At 43.3% G+C, this 17,997-nt stretch overlaps 2 protein-coding genes across 2 annotated transcripts; both read left to right on the top strand.

Annotated features, from left to right (window-relative positions):
• The first annotated feature begins 4,364 nt into the window (after window positions 1–4,364).
• LOC123045799 (kelch domain-containing protein 4) lies at window positions 4,365–13,222 on the top strand. The gene is made up of 20 exons (XM_044468975.1): window positions 4,365–4,663; window positions 4,832–4,918; window positions 5,367–5,435; window positions 5,692–5,824; window positions 5,916–5,962; window positions 6,413–6,499; window positions 6,940–7,001; window positions 7,246–7,288; window positions 7,400–7,480; window positions 7,904–8,020; window positions 8,188–8,293; window positions 8,506–8,569; window positions 9,754–9,796; window positions 10,159–10,380; window positions 10,465–10,626; window positions 10,758–10,874; window positions 12,201–12,353; window positions 12,549–12,635; window positions 12,711–12,779; window positions 12,864–13,222. The coding sequence occupies exons 1-20, from the start codon at window positions 4,532–4,534 to the stop codon at window positions 12,966–12,968; spliced, it is 1,986 nt and encodes a 661-aa protein (XP_044324910.1). The 5' UTR covers window positions 4,365–4,531; the 3' UTR covers window positions 12,969–13,222.
• Window positions 13,223–13,955: 733 nt separating this feature from the next.
• On the top strand, window positions 13,956–16,832 carry LOC123045797 (very-long-chain 3-oxoacyl-CoA reductase 1). Its single transcript, XM_044468974.1, has 3 exons — window positions 13,956–14,669; window positions 15,843–15,912; window positions 16,363–16,832. Exons 1-3 carry the CDS (start codon window positions 14,041–14,043, stop codon window positions 16,618–16,620), a joined length of 957 nt encoding a protein of 318 aa, XP_044324909.1. The 5' UTR covers window positions 13,956–14,040; the 3' UTR covers window positions 16,621–16,832.
• Window positions 16,833–17,997: the final 1,165 nt, after the last annotated feature.

Raw genomic sequence — 17,997 nt, 5'->3', positions numbered from 1 at the left:
GTGTGTTTCTGTCCCCCGCCGAGAGCCATTCCAACCTCGATCATTGTCTCCACATAAGCTCCTCTCTGTGATACAATTCTACTAAGTTTTCGTTGATCTTAAGCTCAATACGAGATGGTGCAGTCCTCGCCGGGTCATTTCGGAGTCGTTCGAGCTCAAGCTTTAGTTTTCAAATTTCATTCTTGACTGGCCAAACGTGGTCTTGTTCCACCTCCCAAGGTCCTGTGCCACATGCTCCAGTTTAGACCTCAGCCCTGCCATCACCGTTGCTTGGCCTCCTTCTGTCCATCGCGCCAGAATAGTTTCAGACCATGATTCATGAGTTTCCCACATGACCTCATACTTGAAAACTCTCTTTCTGTTGGGTGGACGAGTCCCTTGGTAGTTCAGAATGATGGGGCGGTGATCGGATGTTGTTGCTGTTAGATGCTTGATGTGAGCTTCTGGAAACAACTCGTTCCACTCCACAGTGGCTAAAGCCCGATCCAAACGTACCCTAGTGTAGCTACCTCCCGTAACCTTCTTTTCATACGTCCAAAACGGCCCCTGATAGCCCATGTCCATCAACATACACACATCAGCCGCTTCCCTGAAGCCCTGTATCTGCGCATTGCTCCTCTCCCCAACGCCCACTTGTTCATCCGGGTGTAATACTGAAGGAAATATGCCCTAGAGGCAATAATAAAGTTATTATTTATTTCCTTATTTTATGATAAATGTTTATTATTCATGCTAGAATTGTATTAACCGGAAACATAATACATGTGTGAATACATAGACAAACAGAGTGTCACTAGTATGCCTCTACTTGACTAGCCTGTTAATCAAAGATGGGTATGTTTCCTAACCATGGACAAAGAGTTGTTATTTGATTAACGGGATCACATCATTAGTTGAATGATCTGATTGACATGACCCATTCCGTTAGCTTAGCACCCGATCGTTTAGTATGTTGCTATTGCTTTCTTCATGACTTATACATGTTCCTATGACTATGAGATTATGCAACCCCCGTTTACCGGAGGAACACTTTGTGTGCTACCAAACGTCACAACGTAACTGGGTGATTATAAAGGTGCTCTACAGGTGTCTCCAAAGGTACTTGTTGGGTTGGCGTATTTCGAGATTAGGATTTGTCACTCTGAATGTCGGAGAGGTATCTTTGGGCCCTCTCGGTAATACACATCACTTAAGCCTTGCAAGCAATGCAACTAATGAGTTAGTTGCGAGATGATGTATTACGAAACGAGTAAAGAGACTTGCCGGTAACAAGATTGAACTAGGTATTGGATACCGACGATCGAATCTCGGGCAAGTAACATACCGATGACAAAGGGAACAACGTATGTTGTTATGCGGTCTGACCGATAAAGATCTTGGTAGAATATGTAGGAACCAATATGGGCATCTAGGTCCCGCTATTGGTTATTGACCGAAGACGTGTCTCGGTCATGTCTACATTGTTCTCGAACCGTAGGGTCCGCACGCTTAAGGTTTCGATGACAGTTTTATTATGAGTTTATGAGTTTTGATGTACCGAAGGAGTTCGGAGTCCCGGATGAGATCGGGGACATGACGAGGAGTCTCGAAATGGTCGAGACGTAAAGATTGATATATTGGATGACTATATTCGGAGTTCGGAAAGGTTTCGAGTGATTCGGGTATTTTTCGGAGTACCGGAGAGTTACGTGAATTCGTATTGGGCCTCTTTGGGCAATACGGGAAAGGAGAGAAAGGGCCAAAAGGGTGGCCGCACCCCTCCCCTTGGACTAGTCCGAATTGGACTAGGGAGGGGGGCGCCCCCTTCCTTCCTTCTCCTTCTCTCTTCCCTTTCCTTCTCTCCTACTCCTACTACATGGAAGGGTTCCTAGTTGGACTAGGAAAGGGGGAATCCTACTCCCGGCGGGAGTAGGACTCCCCTAGGGCGCGCCATAGAGAGGGTCGGCCCTCCCCTCCTCCACTCCTTTATATACGGGGGCAGGGGGCACCCCATGGACACACAAGTTGATCTTCGTGATCGTTCCTTAGCCGTGTGCGGTGCCCCCCTCCACGATATTACACCTCGGTCATATTGTAGCGGTGCTTAGGCGAAGCCCTGCGACGGTTGAACATCAAGATCGTCACCACGCCGTCGTGCTGACGGAACTCCTCCCCGAAGCTTTGCTGGATCGGAGCCCAGGAAGCGTCATCGAGCTGAACGTGTGCTAAGAACTCGGAGGTGCCAGAGTAACGGTGCTTGGATCGGTTGAACCGGGAAGACGTACGACTACTTCCTCTACGTTGTGTCAACGCTTCCGCTTCGGTCTACGAGGGTACGTAGACAACACTCTCCCCTCTCGTTGCTATATCATCACCATGATCTTGCGTGTGCGTAGGAATTTTTTTTGAAATTACTACGTCCCCCAACAAATACTTCATTAAAGTCTTCTATGCAAACCCACGGAAAGTCCGACAAAGTGCTGATTCCCTTCATCGTGTCCCAAATCATGTGCCTTAGATTTGTTTGTGCTTCACCATAAAAGAGTGTCAACCTCCACTTTTCCCTATCCGGTTCGTCCACAGAACAGTCAATGTGATAAACATAATAACCAAGTATTTCGATCTTTATCGGGTTGTTCCAACAAATCCCTAAAACACCACTTCTTCCTTCGCTACTTACAGCATAGCCATTGTCATAGCCAGTAGATCCAGCTAAATTTTCTACCCTTGTTTTATCTACCCGAGTCTCAACAATACAAAGAAAGGTAGGGGCAAAGTTACGCGCTAAATCGCGTAGTTCTTGAACTGTCGCGGCCTTTCCGCCCCACGACAGTTCCAGCTTAAGATACTCATTGTGCCCGACGGTACTCCTCACGGGAGCCCGCCGATGTTGCATTGGATGTTGTTGCTTCAACTACACCATTCTTGTCATTGCTTGTACCTGCCATCGTCTCCGGATCATCATCAGCCCTAGCTTTCTTTGGCCTCTTGCTCTCTTTCCTGGGCGATACATAGACAGGGTGGGGACTAGTGCCTGAGCGACTACCAACTCCCTCGACTGATTCCCTCCAACCCTGTCTGCCTCCGACGAGCTAGCTCCATTCTCAACAGAAAGTCTTTTGTGTGAAAGCTGGGCATGATCTTGCTCTACCCCTCCTCCAACGGGATTTTGCTTGCGTCAGCTCCATCATCCCTCGCTCTGTCCACCGCAGCCGAAGCATTGGTATCTGGATGTTGCTGGCATGCATTGAAACGCCAACTCTAATTAGGGTTGTGGGCTTCACGACCCCTTCCACGCCCACCTGATCTGGCTCCTCCCCTACCGCGCTGTGGCGTGAAGTTCCCCCGTCCTACAGGTCTGAAGCGTGTGGTGTCCGCATACAGAAATTCCCCCCACTCAAACTTTGATTCATCGTGCTCTCCATCTCCACACTCCTCATGCCAATGCTCAAACTCGCCGCAGTTAAAGCAGAGGACGGGTGGTTTTTCATATTTGACCCGATAACGGACCCTTTCTTCTCCCTTCTTCCATGTGACAAACCTCTTGATCTTAGCGTTGATGTCAACCTTCACCCTGACCTTGACAAACTCGCCAAAAAAGCCTGCTGGTAACTTCAGCTGCACCTCTTGCACCTCCCCAATCCTGGTTGCCAAGCCTTTGACTGCTGGCTCAATCAAGAACTTATCGGGTAGGCCATGGATTTGTGCCCAAACAGCTAATTTATCCAGCCTAAACGATTCTGGGTTCTTAAATCCGTCGTACTCCTCCAATATCACTGCCTGATCTCTGAACAACCATGGACCATCAAACATCGCCTTGTTCCAGTCCCCCAGGCATCCAAACTACGCCGTGAAGAGATTAGCATGGATTTTCCTCCACACCACCGGTCTAGCCGGGTTCCATGCTGCCCTCATGTCCCCATACAAAACATTGGGACTGAAGGTTTTTGATGTATGGACCCTAGCTATCGCCAGCCACTTCGCCGGTTCCGCCGTATCTGACAATTCCTCCTCCCAGATGAAATCATCCTCTTCCTCTTCCTGCAGGGTGAGCCTCGCGAGCAGTTCCTCCGTGGTTTCCGCTCCCTTCATCTTTTGCGATCTTGTGTTCTCCGCCATCTCACCGATCCAATCTGTCCCAGTTGACTCCTTCCCCCCCTTGACGAGACCGCCAAGTAGGAGAGGAACAAACCCTATCCCAATACTGCCGATCAGGTCGACAGATAGTGGGAGATAATGGATTCCGACGGTGGCCGCCGGAAGAGATCGAAACCCTTAGGGTTTTTGGCCTAGGGGGAAAGTTTACTTCTCTTGGTTGGAGAAAGGAAGGCCTCCGTTTCGGTGCTGACTTGCTGGGCCCAAAATCTCGAAAAACAGGCTGTTAGCCCACAAAGGCCCAGATTGAGCGCCGGCTCCACTCCCAAACACCCTTCTCTCCCCTTCTCCCCGTGAGGTTTTAGCTCTCTCGCCGCCGCCGCCGCCGCCGCCGCTCCCGCGCCAGAGAAGTGAGGTCTTAGCCCCGCCTCCGCCGCGAAGTGAAGTAGCCGGAGAGATGGGGAAGAAGCAGAAGAAGCCGGGGAAGGGGAAGGAGAAGACGGAGCGTAAGACGGCCAAGGGAGAGGAGAAGCGCGCCCGCCGCGAGGCCGGCAAGGTCGGCGAGGAGGACGACATCGACGCCATCCTCGTCAGTATCCCCTTCCTCTCCGCCTCACCTCTCCGTTTATTTCGATCAGCTCGCTTTCCAGTGCTTCACTTGCTGCTGTTCAGCAGTTGCTGTTACGTCCTGTTCAGCAGTTGCTGTACTTCATCCCATTTTGCTTATTTTCCCCTGTTGGGCTTTACTATACTGCAGAAGAATATACAGAAGGAGGAAGCGAAGAAGAAGGAGGTTCATGTGGAGGAGAATGTCCCTGCACCATCTCCCCGGTCCAATGGCTCGGTGAGGCCTTGCAGAGACTCAAAAATAATGACAGTTACTGAAAGAATCTTGTCTATCCATATGCTGAAAAGAACTGTGTAACATTAATTTCTATGCTTGTGAATCTTGTGATGGTCGTGTTCAATTAGGTGCTTAGAAGTTAGATTACTCGGTCTCATTGTATATGAGCAAAAGGTCTGAAAATCTCTATGAGGCAATGAGAATTTTCAGTGGAATTATTTAACAAATGTTTATCATTATACGATTGAGCTATGTCCAAATAAAAGTTCTTCATTTTGTGGAGTGCTTTCAACATGTTTTTTTTTGTTAAAATATAATAATTAATCTGTGTGTTACTTATATTATTGCCAATGCTACACAGAAGATACGTATATGACTTTTGAGCCGAGCAAGTAGATTTTATGGAGATTTAATTGCCAATTTTGACATTATTCTTTCTCATATGCAGCTTACCATAAACCCATCGAAAGATACAGAACTAATTCTGTATGGTGGAGAGTTCTACAATGGTAGCAAGGTGGAGAACATATCTTCTGCAATCTGGACATTTTGCCTCATGTGACATGAATAATATGATAAATATATTTCACCGATTTTGCCATGCTCTTTCATTTATGGGTATTCCTGTATATTCTATAAATTTTATCTCCTGTCATTGCGCTTCCATAATAATATAATGGTTGGTTAATGTTTTTCCTTGATAATTTTAATAAGTTCCCTCTGGAAGGCAAATAATTTCAGTAGTGCTGAATATTGTCTATATGTTTCTGCAGACCTTTGTTTATGGTGATCTTTATCGTTACGATGTAGAGAAAAATGAGTGGAAGTTGGTATCTAGTCCTAACAGTCCACCTCCACGAAGTGCTCACCAGACAGTTGCATGGAAGAATAACGTATACATGTTTGGTAATAAAACTTTTACACACATGAGGACATTCTACGAGTAAGGTGCTATTTCAGTCAACTGGATTTATTTTTCTTTTTATTGATGTTTCAGGTGGGGAATTCACTTCACCAAACCAAGAACGTTTTCATCATTACAAGGTAGAAGACTAAGTATGTTAGTCTAAATGTTCTCATAACTGCTTGGGTTTTTTTTTTCTTGGCATTAAGCATTTCACATATCCGTGATGATAAACTGTCCCGACAGCTTCGGCCTCTGAAGTTTTTTTTTCTTTCAAATTTGAACCAAGAGAGATGCTAATCCTATATGTCTATGAAAGTATGTGTTGAAATTTCATTTGTAGAGATTAAGCCTGGGAGTTTGTTGCCACTTATAAATCAAGGAATAGAAGGCTCTTTACCATGGTCCGCCTGTCTTTTATTTGGATGTGCTACTGCTACACATGATAGATGATACAATTTATTTTGTTCCTGATTTGCTTCTTTCTTTCTGATTTAACATCAGGGGTTATCTGGCTGTAATATGCATCTTAAGTTTAACAGTCATAAATATGGTACATCTCTTATCCCTTGGCTTGTTTTCTACTGCAGGACTTCTGGACACTGGATCTCAAAACAAATCAGTGGGAACAAATTCTTGCCAAGGGATGTCCAAGTGCACGTTCAGGACACAGAATGGTTAGTGTCTTTATGTTGAAACCACTTGTTAACTACTCCCTCTGTCCAGAAATACTTGTCATCAAAATGAATAAAAAAAGATGTATCTAGATGTATATTAGTTCCAGATACATCTCTTTTTATCCATTTTGATGACAAGTATTTTCGGACGGAGGGAGTATTACGGCCCTGTTTTCCTTAAAGTTTTGTGCATTATAAGCACCAGGCTACCAGCATAGTTGTAGGAAACATGTGGTTGTGATGCAATCATATTAGGTAATTCTGTTGAATGACCATATTTGGACAACCTAGTGCCTCAATACAAGAGATATTGAATCAGGCAATCTATGTAGTGATCTGAATAAATATATGTAAATTAATATAATTTGCCGATAATATAAATTTGATCCCTTTTTTTCCTTCAGTCATTTGTGTAAACTGGTATGTGTTTCTTTCCACAGGTCCTTTACAAGCACAAGATTGTGCTATTTGGCGGCTTCTATGACACTCTTAGGGAAGTGAGGTTAGTACGTTTAGCTTGTGGTGAAGTTATTTTTAGTAATGTTTAATAATGTATGATATTTTTATAGAAGTATTAGGAGTTATGTCCTAGTTACAAGTAATGTACCGATTGAGTAGTAGTGTAACAGTCTTACAGTTGATCATCCAACAAAGAAACACAAAAAGAACTCATGGCATAGAGTATGTTGTGAACAATTAAGAACTTAATATGATATGGATTCAATTGATAATCATATCTTCTGCAGGTACTACAATGATCTGCATGTTTTTGATCTGGATAATTTCAAGGTGAGTACACCATGTTGTTTTTCCGTCAGTACTGCTAGCAACATAAAGTATATATTAGTAACATGTAAACCATGTAATTCAATATTCTTACTGATAATGTTGGTGTTTTAGTGGGAGGAAATTAAGCCTCGTCCTGGGTGCCTGTGGCCAAGTCCAAGAAGTGGCTTTCAGCTTGTTGTTTACCAAGATCAGGCAAGCCTCTGTTTTTTACCTCGATAGTTAGTATGCTGATACTTCATAAATGGTTGTTGATGTAACTCCATAACAATTTTTAGTTATTAATGTATCACATGTTATTTGCTATTGGGAGTGCTCTTGTTATGATTGATAATTTCTTATGTGGCAACTGATGTTTTTGCCGTAACAAGGTGTCATAAGAAAGAAATATATTTCTTCAAGATGATGATATGGTGATAGATTGATGTACTGCACGTGTTTGCTCAACAAATATCAAAATTTTGCTCTGTTTAACCAGTTCTGGCAACCTTTAATTGTTTGTGTCAATGACTATTCAATAAGTGTGGCATAATACCTGCAAAATGTGACCTGTTACGCTGAGTCCTTTATTGTTTAATATGTAGCTATGTAAGTTTATTAATGGTTGTTTTTCTGTAGATATATATGTATGGTGGATATTTTAAAGAAGTTTCTTCTGACAAAAATGCATCAGAAAAAGGAACAGTTCATGCAGATATGTGGTCTCTTGATCCTCGTACTTGGGAGTGGAATAAGGTCAAATCTTGCATTTCTCTTTAATTTGGTATCTATTGAGTTCTGTACTCCCATGTACTTAAGTCCAAGGATTTATCTGCCAATGTTTTAAATTTTTATTCCAGACCTGCATATCCCGGCTGAATGTCTTGCAATGTTTACTTGTTTCCCACTTGAACCCTTGATAGGTTAAGAAGACTGGGATGCCACCTGGCCCCAGAGCTGGGTTTTCAATGTGTGTTCACAAGAAAAGGGCTGTCCTTTTTGGCGGCGTAGTAGATATGGAAGTCGAAGGTAAGTTGAACCGAACTTTGCTTGCTCTATGCTTACCTACTTAGATTGTTCTATTTTACATTTCAAATATCATGTGCACTATGTTTCATCGTTTTGGTGATTAAGATGGTTATTCTTTTTTACGAACCAAAGAGCTGCTTCAAATCTTCAAACTCTAAGGGGTATTTCCATATGCTGTGAAACTAATTTCACTCCCATATTTCTATTTGTAGCTGATGTCCTTATGAGCATGTTCATGAACGAGCTGTATGGATTCCAGTTGGACAATCACCGTTGGTATGCTTTATTTTATCACCATTTGTGCAAATTTAATATTTCATTTTGTTTATATTTAATGGAAATAAAATTAGCTGCAAAAAACTCAGCCAGACAGGCACTAGCACCTGGTAACATTCTTTAAGAAGAACGACCGAGACACCAGTTACTCTGGAATAAATTCAAATTGAATTATTCATGACCCTGCTTATTTGTCTGTCATTAAGGTCGGTGGCATTCTTTAAGAAGAATGATTGCGACAACAATCGCTTGGTGGAATAAATTCAGATTAAGTATTCATAATCCTGCTTGTTTGTCTGTCATTAATTTGTGCTATTGTGGGTATTTCTCTACTTCTATAAAAGACTCGGTTGGTGATGATGGTGTGTCTGCCATCCATCATTTCTGACCATTAGATCTGCATCTAACGACTGTGAAGTAAGTTGTGGTCTTTTTGCATCAATAGCCCACTTCTCTGTTCCAATTTGCAGAAAACCCCTTAGTATCTTGAAACCAACCACATCCCTCTCTCACCTCATCAAAACATCCCGAGGAATATATTTTGAGTGAAACATATTTTTTTTAGTGGTATATGTATATCAAAACTAAAGTGTTTTCTTTCAGAACTATGTATATTTTTAGTGCGCTCAAGTTTGTGAACAAGTACTATTCTACTTTGGATCCGTTGCAACGCATGGGCACATGCCAGTAAAAGAAAAATGGATGTGTCAGCTTGGTCCGGCAAATTACTGTAGCTGCTGCAACAAAATATGTTACTGTTAGCAACATACCACAGTCAGGCATACCATATGTTTTGCTCTTGGCCAACTTTTAGTATCATTGAATTGAAGCAATAAACTATCATGTCTTGGATTGAACTTTCCCTTTAATCTTCTTGTGGTTATCTAGATTGTAGATAACTAAACTATTCTGGAAATTATATAGTATTCCCTCTGTTCCATAATACTCCCTCCGTCCCAAAATAAGTGACTCAACTTTGACTACAAAGTTGAGTCACTTATTTTGGGACGGAGGGAGTACTTGTCGTGGTTTTAGTTCTGAAATAAAATACATTCTACTGGCTTACAGTTCACATATTCTTAGTTTAAATGTTAACAGTAAAGCCTAGATGTGAAAAGGTTGTTCCTAGTAGTTTTTGCATTCTGTTTGTGTGTTGAATATATTGCTTTCCCTGGATGTCTCAGGTATCCTTTAGAGCTCAGGAAAGACAAGCCTGCTAAAAATAAGGTGATTCCTCAAATTAATGTAATCATGTGATCAGCCATATCCTGTTTATAATTGATAATCTGTAAGAAATCAGGCTGCGTACCAAAGTGGTCAGACCCTACGCAAGCAGGAGCTCATTTTTTAAGAAATCAGGCACAAAGCTACTGTACCAATTAATCTGCAGAAATGCCTTTTATTAATTGTGAGATAGACAGCTAATTTTGTGGTATGGGGTATAGCTGTTGTGCATAAGTGCACAAATTTTGAACTTAAATATGTAGTGATGTTTGTATCTCTGCCTAGCAAATGGCAAATTTAGCTGTCTTGAATGCTTATTTAGTTATTATTATAACACTATGCTGACAGTGGTTTACCATGCACAGACAAAGGATATCAAAAGAAAGGAAACAGCAAATGATTCAGAAAGTAATATTGGTAATGAGGATGATGATACCATGGACTGCTCGGAAGAAGCTACTGATGTTCAATCTGAAGTCGGTGGAGTTTCTAATCACTTGACCAAGAGTCTAACCTTAAACAAAGTTGGCTCAAGCCAAAACTCTGATGTCATGTCTGATTCAACAGAACAAGAAGCAACTCCAGAGGTAATTCCCATGCCGGACAATTATTCAAAGACCATCTTTGATGAATGACACTTCCGTTGCTCACTTATTTTTTGGTAATAACAGGCAATTAAGCCCATTGGTCGTATCAATGCATCAATGGCTGTAGGGAAAGATACGCTATACTTATATGGAGGAATGATGGAAGTGAAAGATAGAGAAATTACTCTTGATGATCTGTATTCACTTAACCTTAGCAAACTAGATGAGTGGAAGTGTATCATACCGGTCAGTTGAAGATTGTCTTTCCCTGATATAGTTCATTTTTATTGGAGTACGCAACAAATTATCTGCTAGTTGTTTCATAATTATTCCCCCAAAAATATCAGAACTCACCTTTGATTTCCGTTTTTGTGCAGGCATCTGAGTCCGAATGGTTAGAAATGTCCGATGATGACGATGAGGAGGATGAGGATGAGGACGATGAAGATGATAGTGCAGATGATGCTATGGAGACAGATGAAGATGAGGAGGAGGTATGCAGTTTGATTTAAGGTTCATATTGTGCACATGTTCAGGAGAACAGTATTACCCACTTGGTTTCCCCTGCTTACAGTCATACTCGTACTTCTTAAAATCTTGCTAAGTTTGACATGGGTTGTGACTGATTAATCTGATTCTAGCCAGTTCTATATACTTCCTGTAAGATTTTTAATTTTTTTGTAAAACAAGGAAAATATTTTAGTTTGATGTTTTCAACAATTGTTGCCAAAAACCAGATGAGCTGCTAATTTCCAGCCTATTTTGTTTCAAGAATACACGTTAGTATATGCGTTAGGCTAAAATTCTGCATGATAGACGAGCTGGTGAGAAACCGTTCCACCAACACTTTCCACTTGAGGGATAGCAATCAATGTTTTAAGAGCGTCATAGGCGAGCATTTTTCCATAGATCCAACATTATAATATTTTGTGGCAGAAATATTTGGAACTACAGAGGCCCCAGCCTTAGTTTGTTGGTATATGTTGTCATTCATGAACACTATAGTAAAGTTGGGCTGTTGGTAAAGTGCTCATTTCGTATTGACTATTGCACTCAGGGTTACCCAAAATGCCTCTGGCAGTTTGGCATGCTTGCCTGAGCTGTCAACTTGAGCTGCCAGTTCTCCGTAATTATTTATTGTTTTTGTAGCTTTTGGTTGGTACAATATTGACAGGAAATTGTAAGTAGTTGATAACGGCAGAGTCTTTTTTGTGATAAACTAACCTATTTGACAAAAATGCTAAATGGAGGACGAGCTCCATGGAGCTCTTTATTTTGAAAAATTTCAAAATCACATTGTGAAGTTTCAAAAAATACTAAAAAAATCACACACATTCATACGGATGTATACTACATGTGTGTAAAATTTGAAGATGATATACATTATGGTGAGAGCTACACAAAAAAAAGATAAAATTCTGATTTTGAAAATGGTGAACAGTACACTCACAGTTCACTATTACAAATATTGCACGATTTTTTTTGTGTGTAGCTCTCACCATAATGTATTTCATCGTCAGACTTTACACACATGTAAAACACATCCATATGAACGTGTATGATTTTTTCCAGAATTTTTTTGGAACGTCAAAATATGATCTTTTGGAAAAAATAAATTAAAAAAGGAGCTCCATGGAGCTCGTCCTTCAAAATGCCCTACTCCCTATTTGGAGGTTATAAAAGAAGTAGGTACGCATGGTTAGTCCCATGGTGGAGTTTCTCACTTTATGAGATTTATGCTGATGTTTATCTTTCTTTTCCTTTGTGATCAGTGTTTTCACTCATATTGTTTGGTTATTAATTCTATTCTTCCTGTGTAGTCCGATGAAGAGGCTGAGAAGAATGTAGCTGTGTCCGGTGCTGTGGCTCTACTGAAGGGTGAACGTAAGAAATTGCGCAGAAAAGAGAAACGTGCCCGGATAGAACAAATCAGGGTCATCCTTGGTCTTTCTGATTCTCAAAGGACACCAACGGTAATGTTGCAATTGATTAGCATTATTTATTCCTTCTATTCTTTGTGGATCTGTTCCTGGCTATGGGTGTGGTGTCTGAAGTCATCCTTCGGATGTTTATCGTGGAGCAATTTTTGGCCAGCTGCTTGTTACCTGCAGCAGACTGGAAACCAAATCATTATTTATTTATTGATTCCCATATTTTTGTGTTTGAAGCCAGGAGAATCACTGAGGGATTTCTACAAGAGAACAAATATGTACTGGCAAATGGCTGCCTATGAGCACACTCAACACACCGGAAAGGTTGCCCTTCGTTGCTTATCGAGTATTCTATTCTAGGCTGTATATTGTATTTAATCTTTGCGCACCCGATGCCAGGAGCTCCGCAAGGATGGATTTGATCTTGCTGAAACTCGATTCAAGGAACTGAAACCCATACTCGATGAGGTATTTTGCTTGAAGGGATTCCAATATATCTGATCAATCTTTTTTATGAATTTATATGTCAACTCATTCTGTGCGCATTTTCAGCTGGCCGTGCTGGAGGCTGAACAAAAGGCGGAGGAAGAGGCCAGCGCATCGACTAGTTCCAAGAAGGACCTGAAGAAAGGCAAGCAGAAGAGCGCGGGAAGATAGCTTTGGTTCTAGAAACGGGGCTTTGCTTTGCTCCAGAGGCAAAATGAAGCAGTACAAAATCTTCCGGTGTTTTTTTCGAAATGAAAATCTTCTGGTGTTTGGACCTATATAGTGTAGATCTCATGACTTTTTATGCTATCGGAAAACGAGAGACACCTCAAAAGAGTTTTGTAATTTGTGTAATACATTTTTGTTTACTTCTCATATGAACTGGGAAGGTGTTCGTGGTAGTGTTAAGAGTATCGTTAATTGTATTATTCTGTGCACATGTTTTCGTGATAGCTTGGCGATTATGTACTGGTTTGGTTGGTTGGTAGGGGGAGACGCATGTGTTTCGTTCTGACACCAAGAACGTCAGCACGCAAAGAGCGTGCTGCATAATTCGTGTGGCGCAAAAGCAGAAGCAGGGGATTCAACTTCAACTACTACGCCTGCCATCCGTGAGATTTTGACTACCCAATTTACTCTTGAGCCTCGTCAACTTTCAACGCCCACACAACCTGCATGCATTGCATGCCCACTCTAAGAACCTACTCTGTCATACACTGTGAGAATGCTTAGATACATGGATAATGTGCTACCGGTTGGCGCTCCTAGGGATTGTTGGAACAAACGTTAAATAATACATTATGAAATTTTCCTACAAAATATTTTGGCAAAAAAAAAAAACCCTGCGGAGCATGACATGTATCATATTCCCACAAATGTGCTGATAATCACTTCTGCAGCTGGGAACGGGATTGCCTTTTGTGTGTGGGGGGGGGGGGGGGGGGGGGGGGGGGGGGGGGAGGAATGGGATTGCCTTTGAAATCCCTGCATGTATTCCGTCATCCTTCCGAGGACTCCAATATTCTATTAATGGCTTACAAAAATAATCAGTTAATTTATAAGTTAACACCAGCAAGTGGCGCTCGAGCCCACGAAACTCCACAGCAAGCAGCCAGCCATCATCCACTTGCCGGGGCTATATATGCATGGCTGTCGACCGCACCATCGCCCAGCTTGAGCTACGCACCTCCCCTCTGCCCAACAGTCTCACCCGTAGCGGCCGCGTTCGCTTCCTTCCCATCGCATGGCCGGGGCAAGCGCGCAGCCGGCGTGGGCGCAGGCGCTCGCGGCGGTGGGCCTCCTCGTCGCGTCGCGCGCCGCGGTGCGCCTTGCGCTGTGGCTCTACGCGGCCTTCCTCCGTCCCGCCAAGCCGCTGCGCCGCCGCTACGGTGCATGGGCCGTCGTCACGGGCGCCACGGACGGCATCGGCCGCGCGCTCGCCTTCGAGCTCGCCGCCGCCGGGCTCGGCCTCGTCCTCGTCGGCCGCAGCCCCGAGAAGCTCGCCGCGGTCTCCAAAGAGGTCAGCGCTAGGTTCCCCGGCGCTGAGGTGCGCACCTTCGTCATCGACTTCGCCGCCGACGGACTCGCCGCTAACGTGGCCGTGCTGGCGGAGTCCATCCGGGGACTCGACGTCGGCGTGCTCGTCAACAATGCGGGTCACGGCTACCCGTATGCCCGCTACTTCCACGAGGTGGACGAGGAGCTCAGGAGGAACCTGATACGCCTCAACGTCGAGGCCGTCACCCGGGTGACGCACGCCGTGCTCCCTGGCATGGTGGAGCGCAAGCGCGGCGCCGTGGTGAACATCGGATCCGGCGCCGCCTCCATCATGCCGTCCACCCCGCTCTACACCGTCTACGCCGCCACCAAGGCGTGAGTACTGCTCGGCACCACTTTTGAAGTTAGTTTCATACTTGCTATAGGTGTTAAATATGAACGCACAAACTTTAAAAAGAGTGCATTATTTTAACCTTGATTACGAAGTGATTCGCCTAAAAAGAACCATGATTATGAAGTCCGTTAAGAGGAGGATGTCGTTCACTCGTTCTAGGTTTTTGTTCCTTTTGTTATCAACATAAATCACATCATACATAAGTAGGAACCGGCATCTCATTTGAATCAATAGCATGTTTCATCTGATTTGCTTGATATGTGCTCAGTAACGATAGTGTGTCACACAAGTAAGCCAAGTGTTAACCGATTTCAAATTATCTTTATCTTCACACAATCATGGCATTTATTATTCACATTTTGTTCCATTAACCACTTTTCTCCTTCCCGACATGTCAAGTCCACGGTTAGACTCGGAAGCCACGTAACATATATTGGAAAATAATTACATGAATTCTTAGAACTAAAAATTCTATCTCACCGATTTTATCTCCAAACTTCTCTATAATAAGCATAATGTAAACACAGCTGAATTTCCTCATATTCATTGTTTTCGTTCTAAATAAGGCACATCTCAGGTGTAAGAAAGATGGATAAATACTAAAATTGAGTATTCATTGGCACTTTGATGCCAATGAGGCCAGTAATGAGTGAATTATACCCTTGATTTATACAACAATTTTACTTTAAAGAAAATATGGCAATTTGACCTTGCTCAAATCTGCAGACCCTTGCCATAGGGTAACACAGTGATACCAAAGCGATTACATCATTCGCAACTGTAAAGGTACAAATTGCACACACTAGGATAGGTAGTACAAAGATGATATTTCATTTCTCTATATTTTTTGTTTGCAGGTCACTGGTTTCTCTAGATTATACAACATGCATTTATTTGTTTCAAAAAGTTCATATTGTAACTAGATACTACTCCCTCTGTCTCATAATGTAAGACGTTTTTTGACACTACAGTAGTGTCAAAAAACGTCCTACATTATGGGACAGAGGGAGTAACTCACAAGAAGTATGTGTGCGTGCGTGCTCGGAAGAAAGTTACATACCCACTCACAAGGCACAATGATAGTGTTTTCTGTTGTTTGAACTCAACTATTTCTGAGAACAGGTAATGAAACTAATGTGTTTCCAATTTCTCAGATATGCTGATCAATTCTCGCGAAGCCTATATGTCGAGTATAAGAACAAAGGCATCGATGTGCAATGCCAGGTACAGTACTAGCTAATCACTCTTGTAGAGGGCTGTTGCATTTCAGTTATCTCCGTATTTTGCATGTCAGCCATCGTGATGTTCCTGTTTGTGTTTTTTTTTTCGAAAAGGGGACTCCACGGTGCATTTAGAAAAATACAAATGATAATATTTTGGTATTTTTGTGATCTACCACCTGACCAGTTAAAAGTCTTTGCTGGCCCTCCCAACGAACACATGGATTTTCTCATTGTGGCACAAGTTAGTTCGCATAGTTCAACAAGAAACCGAAATCAACTAAAAAAACAAGAAACTGGAACCATGACGTGTAGAAACAGTTGGCGCACTCAATTTTTTTTACGGGGTAGGAGCACTCATTAGTGTCAGTCCAAGGCAGTAATAATCAGGAGTTATGCACTTATCAGTGTCAGCTCATCCATCGAACTGAATTAATCTCTCTTATTTGGGCAGGTACCCATGTACGTGGCGACGAAGATGGCCTCAATTAGGCAGGCCTCCCTGTTTGCCCCGTCACCGGAGACGTATGCCCGCGCCGCCGTGCGCTACATTGGGTACGAGCCTCGGTGCGCGCCCTACTGGCCGCACGCCCTCCTGTGGTTCCTCTTCTCCGTGGTGCCTGAGCCCCTCGTCGATGGGTACGTCCTCGGCATGTCCCTCGGTATCCGCAAAATGGGCCGCGCCAAGGAGGCCAGGAAGAAAGCGACGTGACGCGCGGGGTGGAAGAAAGGGCACGTACGCTCGTAAAGATGGACTCAGATGAAAATCTATGTGTTAAGACGTTCTACAGCCTTCATGACCAATTGTAACACGACGAACGACTGAATGCAGCCTTCCTTAGTCCCTTCCCCTTCCAAGCAATTTTATTGTATGTGTAAGGCTTAATTTGTGATATATATCCATGTCTCATCAATGGGCCAAAATCGTCTGGAAGATCATGAGACTGAATCCATATCTTGAATGTGTTAAGATCAATCATAGACGGCTTTGTAAAGCCATCATAGGGAGCTAACAACACTGGCTACCCTCGAAAAGTCCAGAGGCCTCCTCCCATGACTTTATCCCAATCTTCAAGGCAAGAAAATTGCATGATGTAAAGGTTATTACCCAACGATCAGAAATTGACAGCTTGTGCAAGAACCCATGCGATTCCTCACATTCTTGTAAAACCAGAAATCCCCATACATTACTTTGTCAAACGCAAGCCAGTGTGCCTCCATGGTTTGTTCTGCCATATATAATGTCCTCATACACCAGATCATCTATGTCTTCCTCAATGATGCCCAGTTCATTCGTCGGCTCCTCAAGTTCCTTGTACTCCAATGCCGCAGACGCAGACGCGGCACCCGCCATCACCAAGCTAGGGCTTGCACGATCCCGAAAGTGTCCGCACCGCCCAACCCTAAAACCGCCACCATGCCAAGGCCAGGGAGCAGCGCAAGGCCGCCATTTAATCAACCCGGGCGAGGGAACAGGGGGGGGGGGGGGGGGGGGGGGGGAGGGGAGCGCGGGGGAAGTCTCAAACTAATGGAATGCTAGTTCTATCCTTCCACCAAACTAGTTGTTTCCTCATATCTGGCGAACATTTGCCATGAACGAGTGGCATTTCGAACGATTTTCATGGCATTTTTAGTTGTATGTGGGTGGTTGTTTCTTCATAGTGACATGGCATTTTCTGGGAAGATGACAGTTTCGAGACTTCCATCACAGGAAATGACAAATCGCTCTGAAGAAACTGCAACCTACATACAACTAAAAATGTTGTCAAAATCGTTCAAAATGCCATGTGTTCTTGGCGAACGTTCGCCAGGTAATATTACCGAGAAAAAAAGATGCATGCTAGCCAAACTATCCCAACCTGGAAGCATCCTTCCACCAAAACTAATAGCATGCTAGCCATACTTCCGCAAGTTTCAAACATACTAGCAGCATCGTGCTAATCACCTTCCGCCAAAGCTAATCCCAGGATCGGCTTTCCGTTATCCGGACGGAGAGAAGAGAGGTACATGATGGCTTTTGATTAGACAGAGGATGTCCGGACTTCCGCAGAATTTTCTTAGATTTATTTTCGATTTACAGGCACGAACA

The sequence above is a fragment of the Triticum aestivum genome, chromosome 2B, assembly GCF_018294505.1.
Source record: "Triticum aestivum cultivar Chinese Spring chromosome 2B, IWGSC CS RefSeq v2.1, whole genome shotgun sequence".
In the NCBI taxonomy this organism is placed as follows: Eukaryota; Viridiplantae; Streptophyta; class Magnoliopsida; order Poales; family Poaceae; genus Triticum; species Triticum aestivum.
Note: the sequence above shows the minus strand (reverse complement) of the source record. Positions and strands in the feature narration are given on the sequence as shown.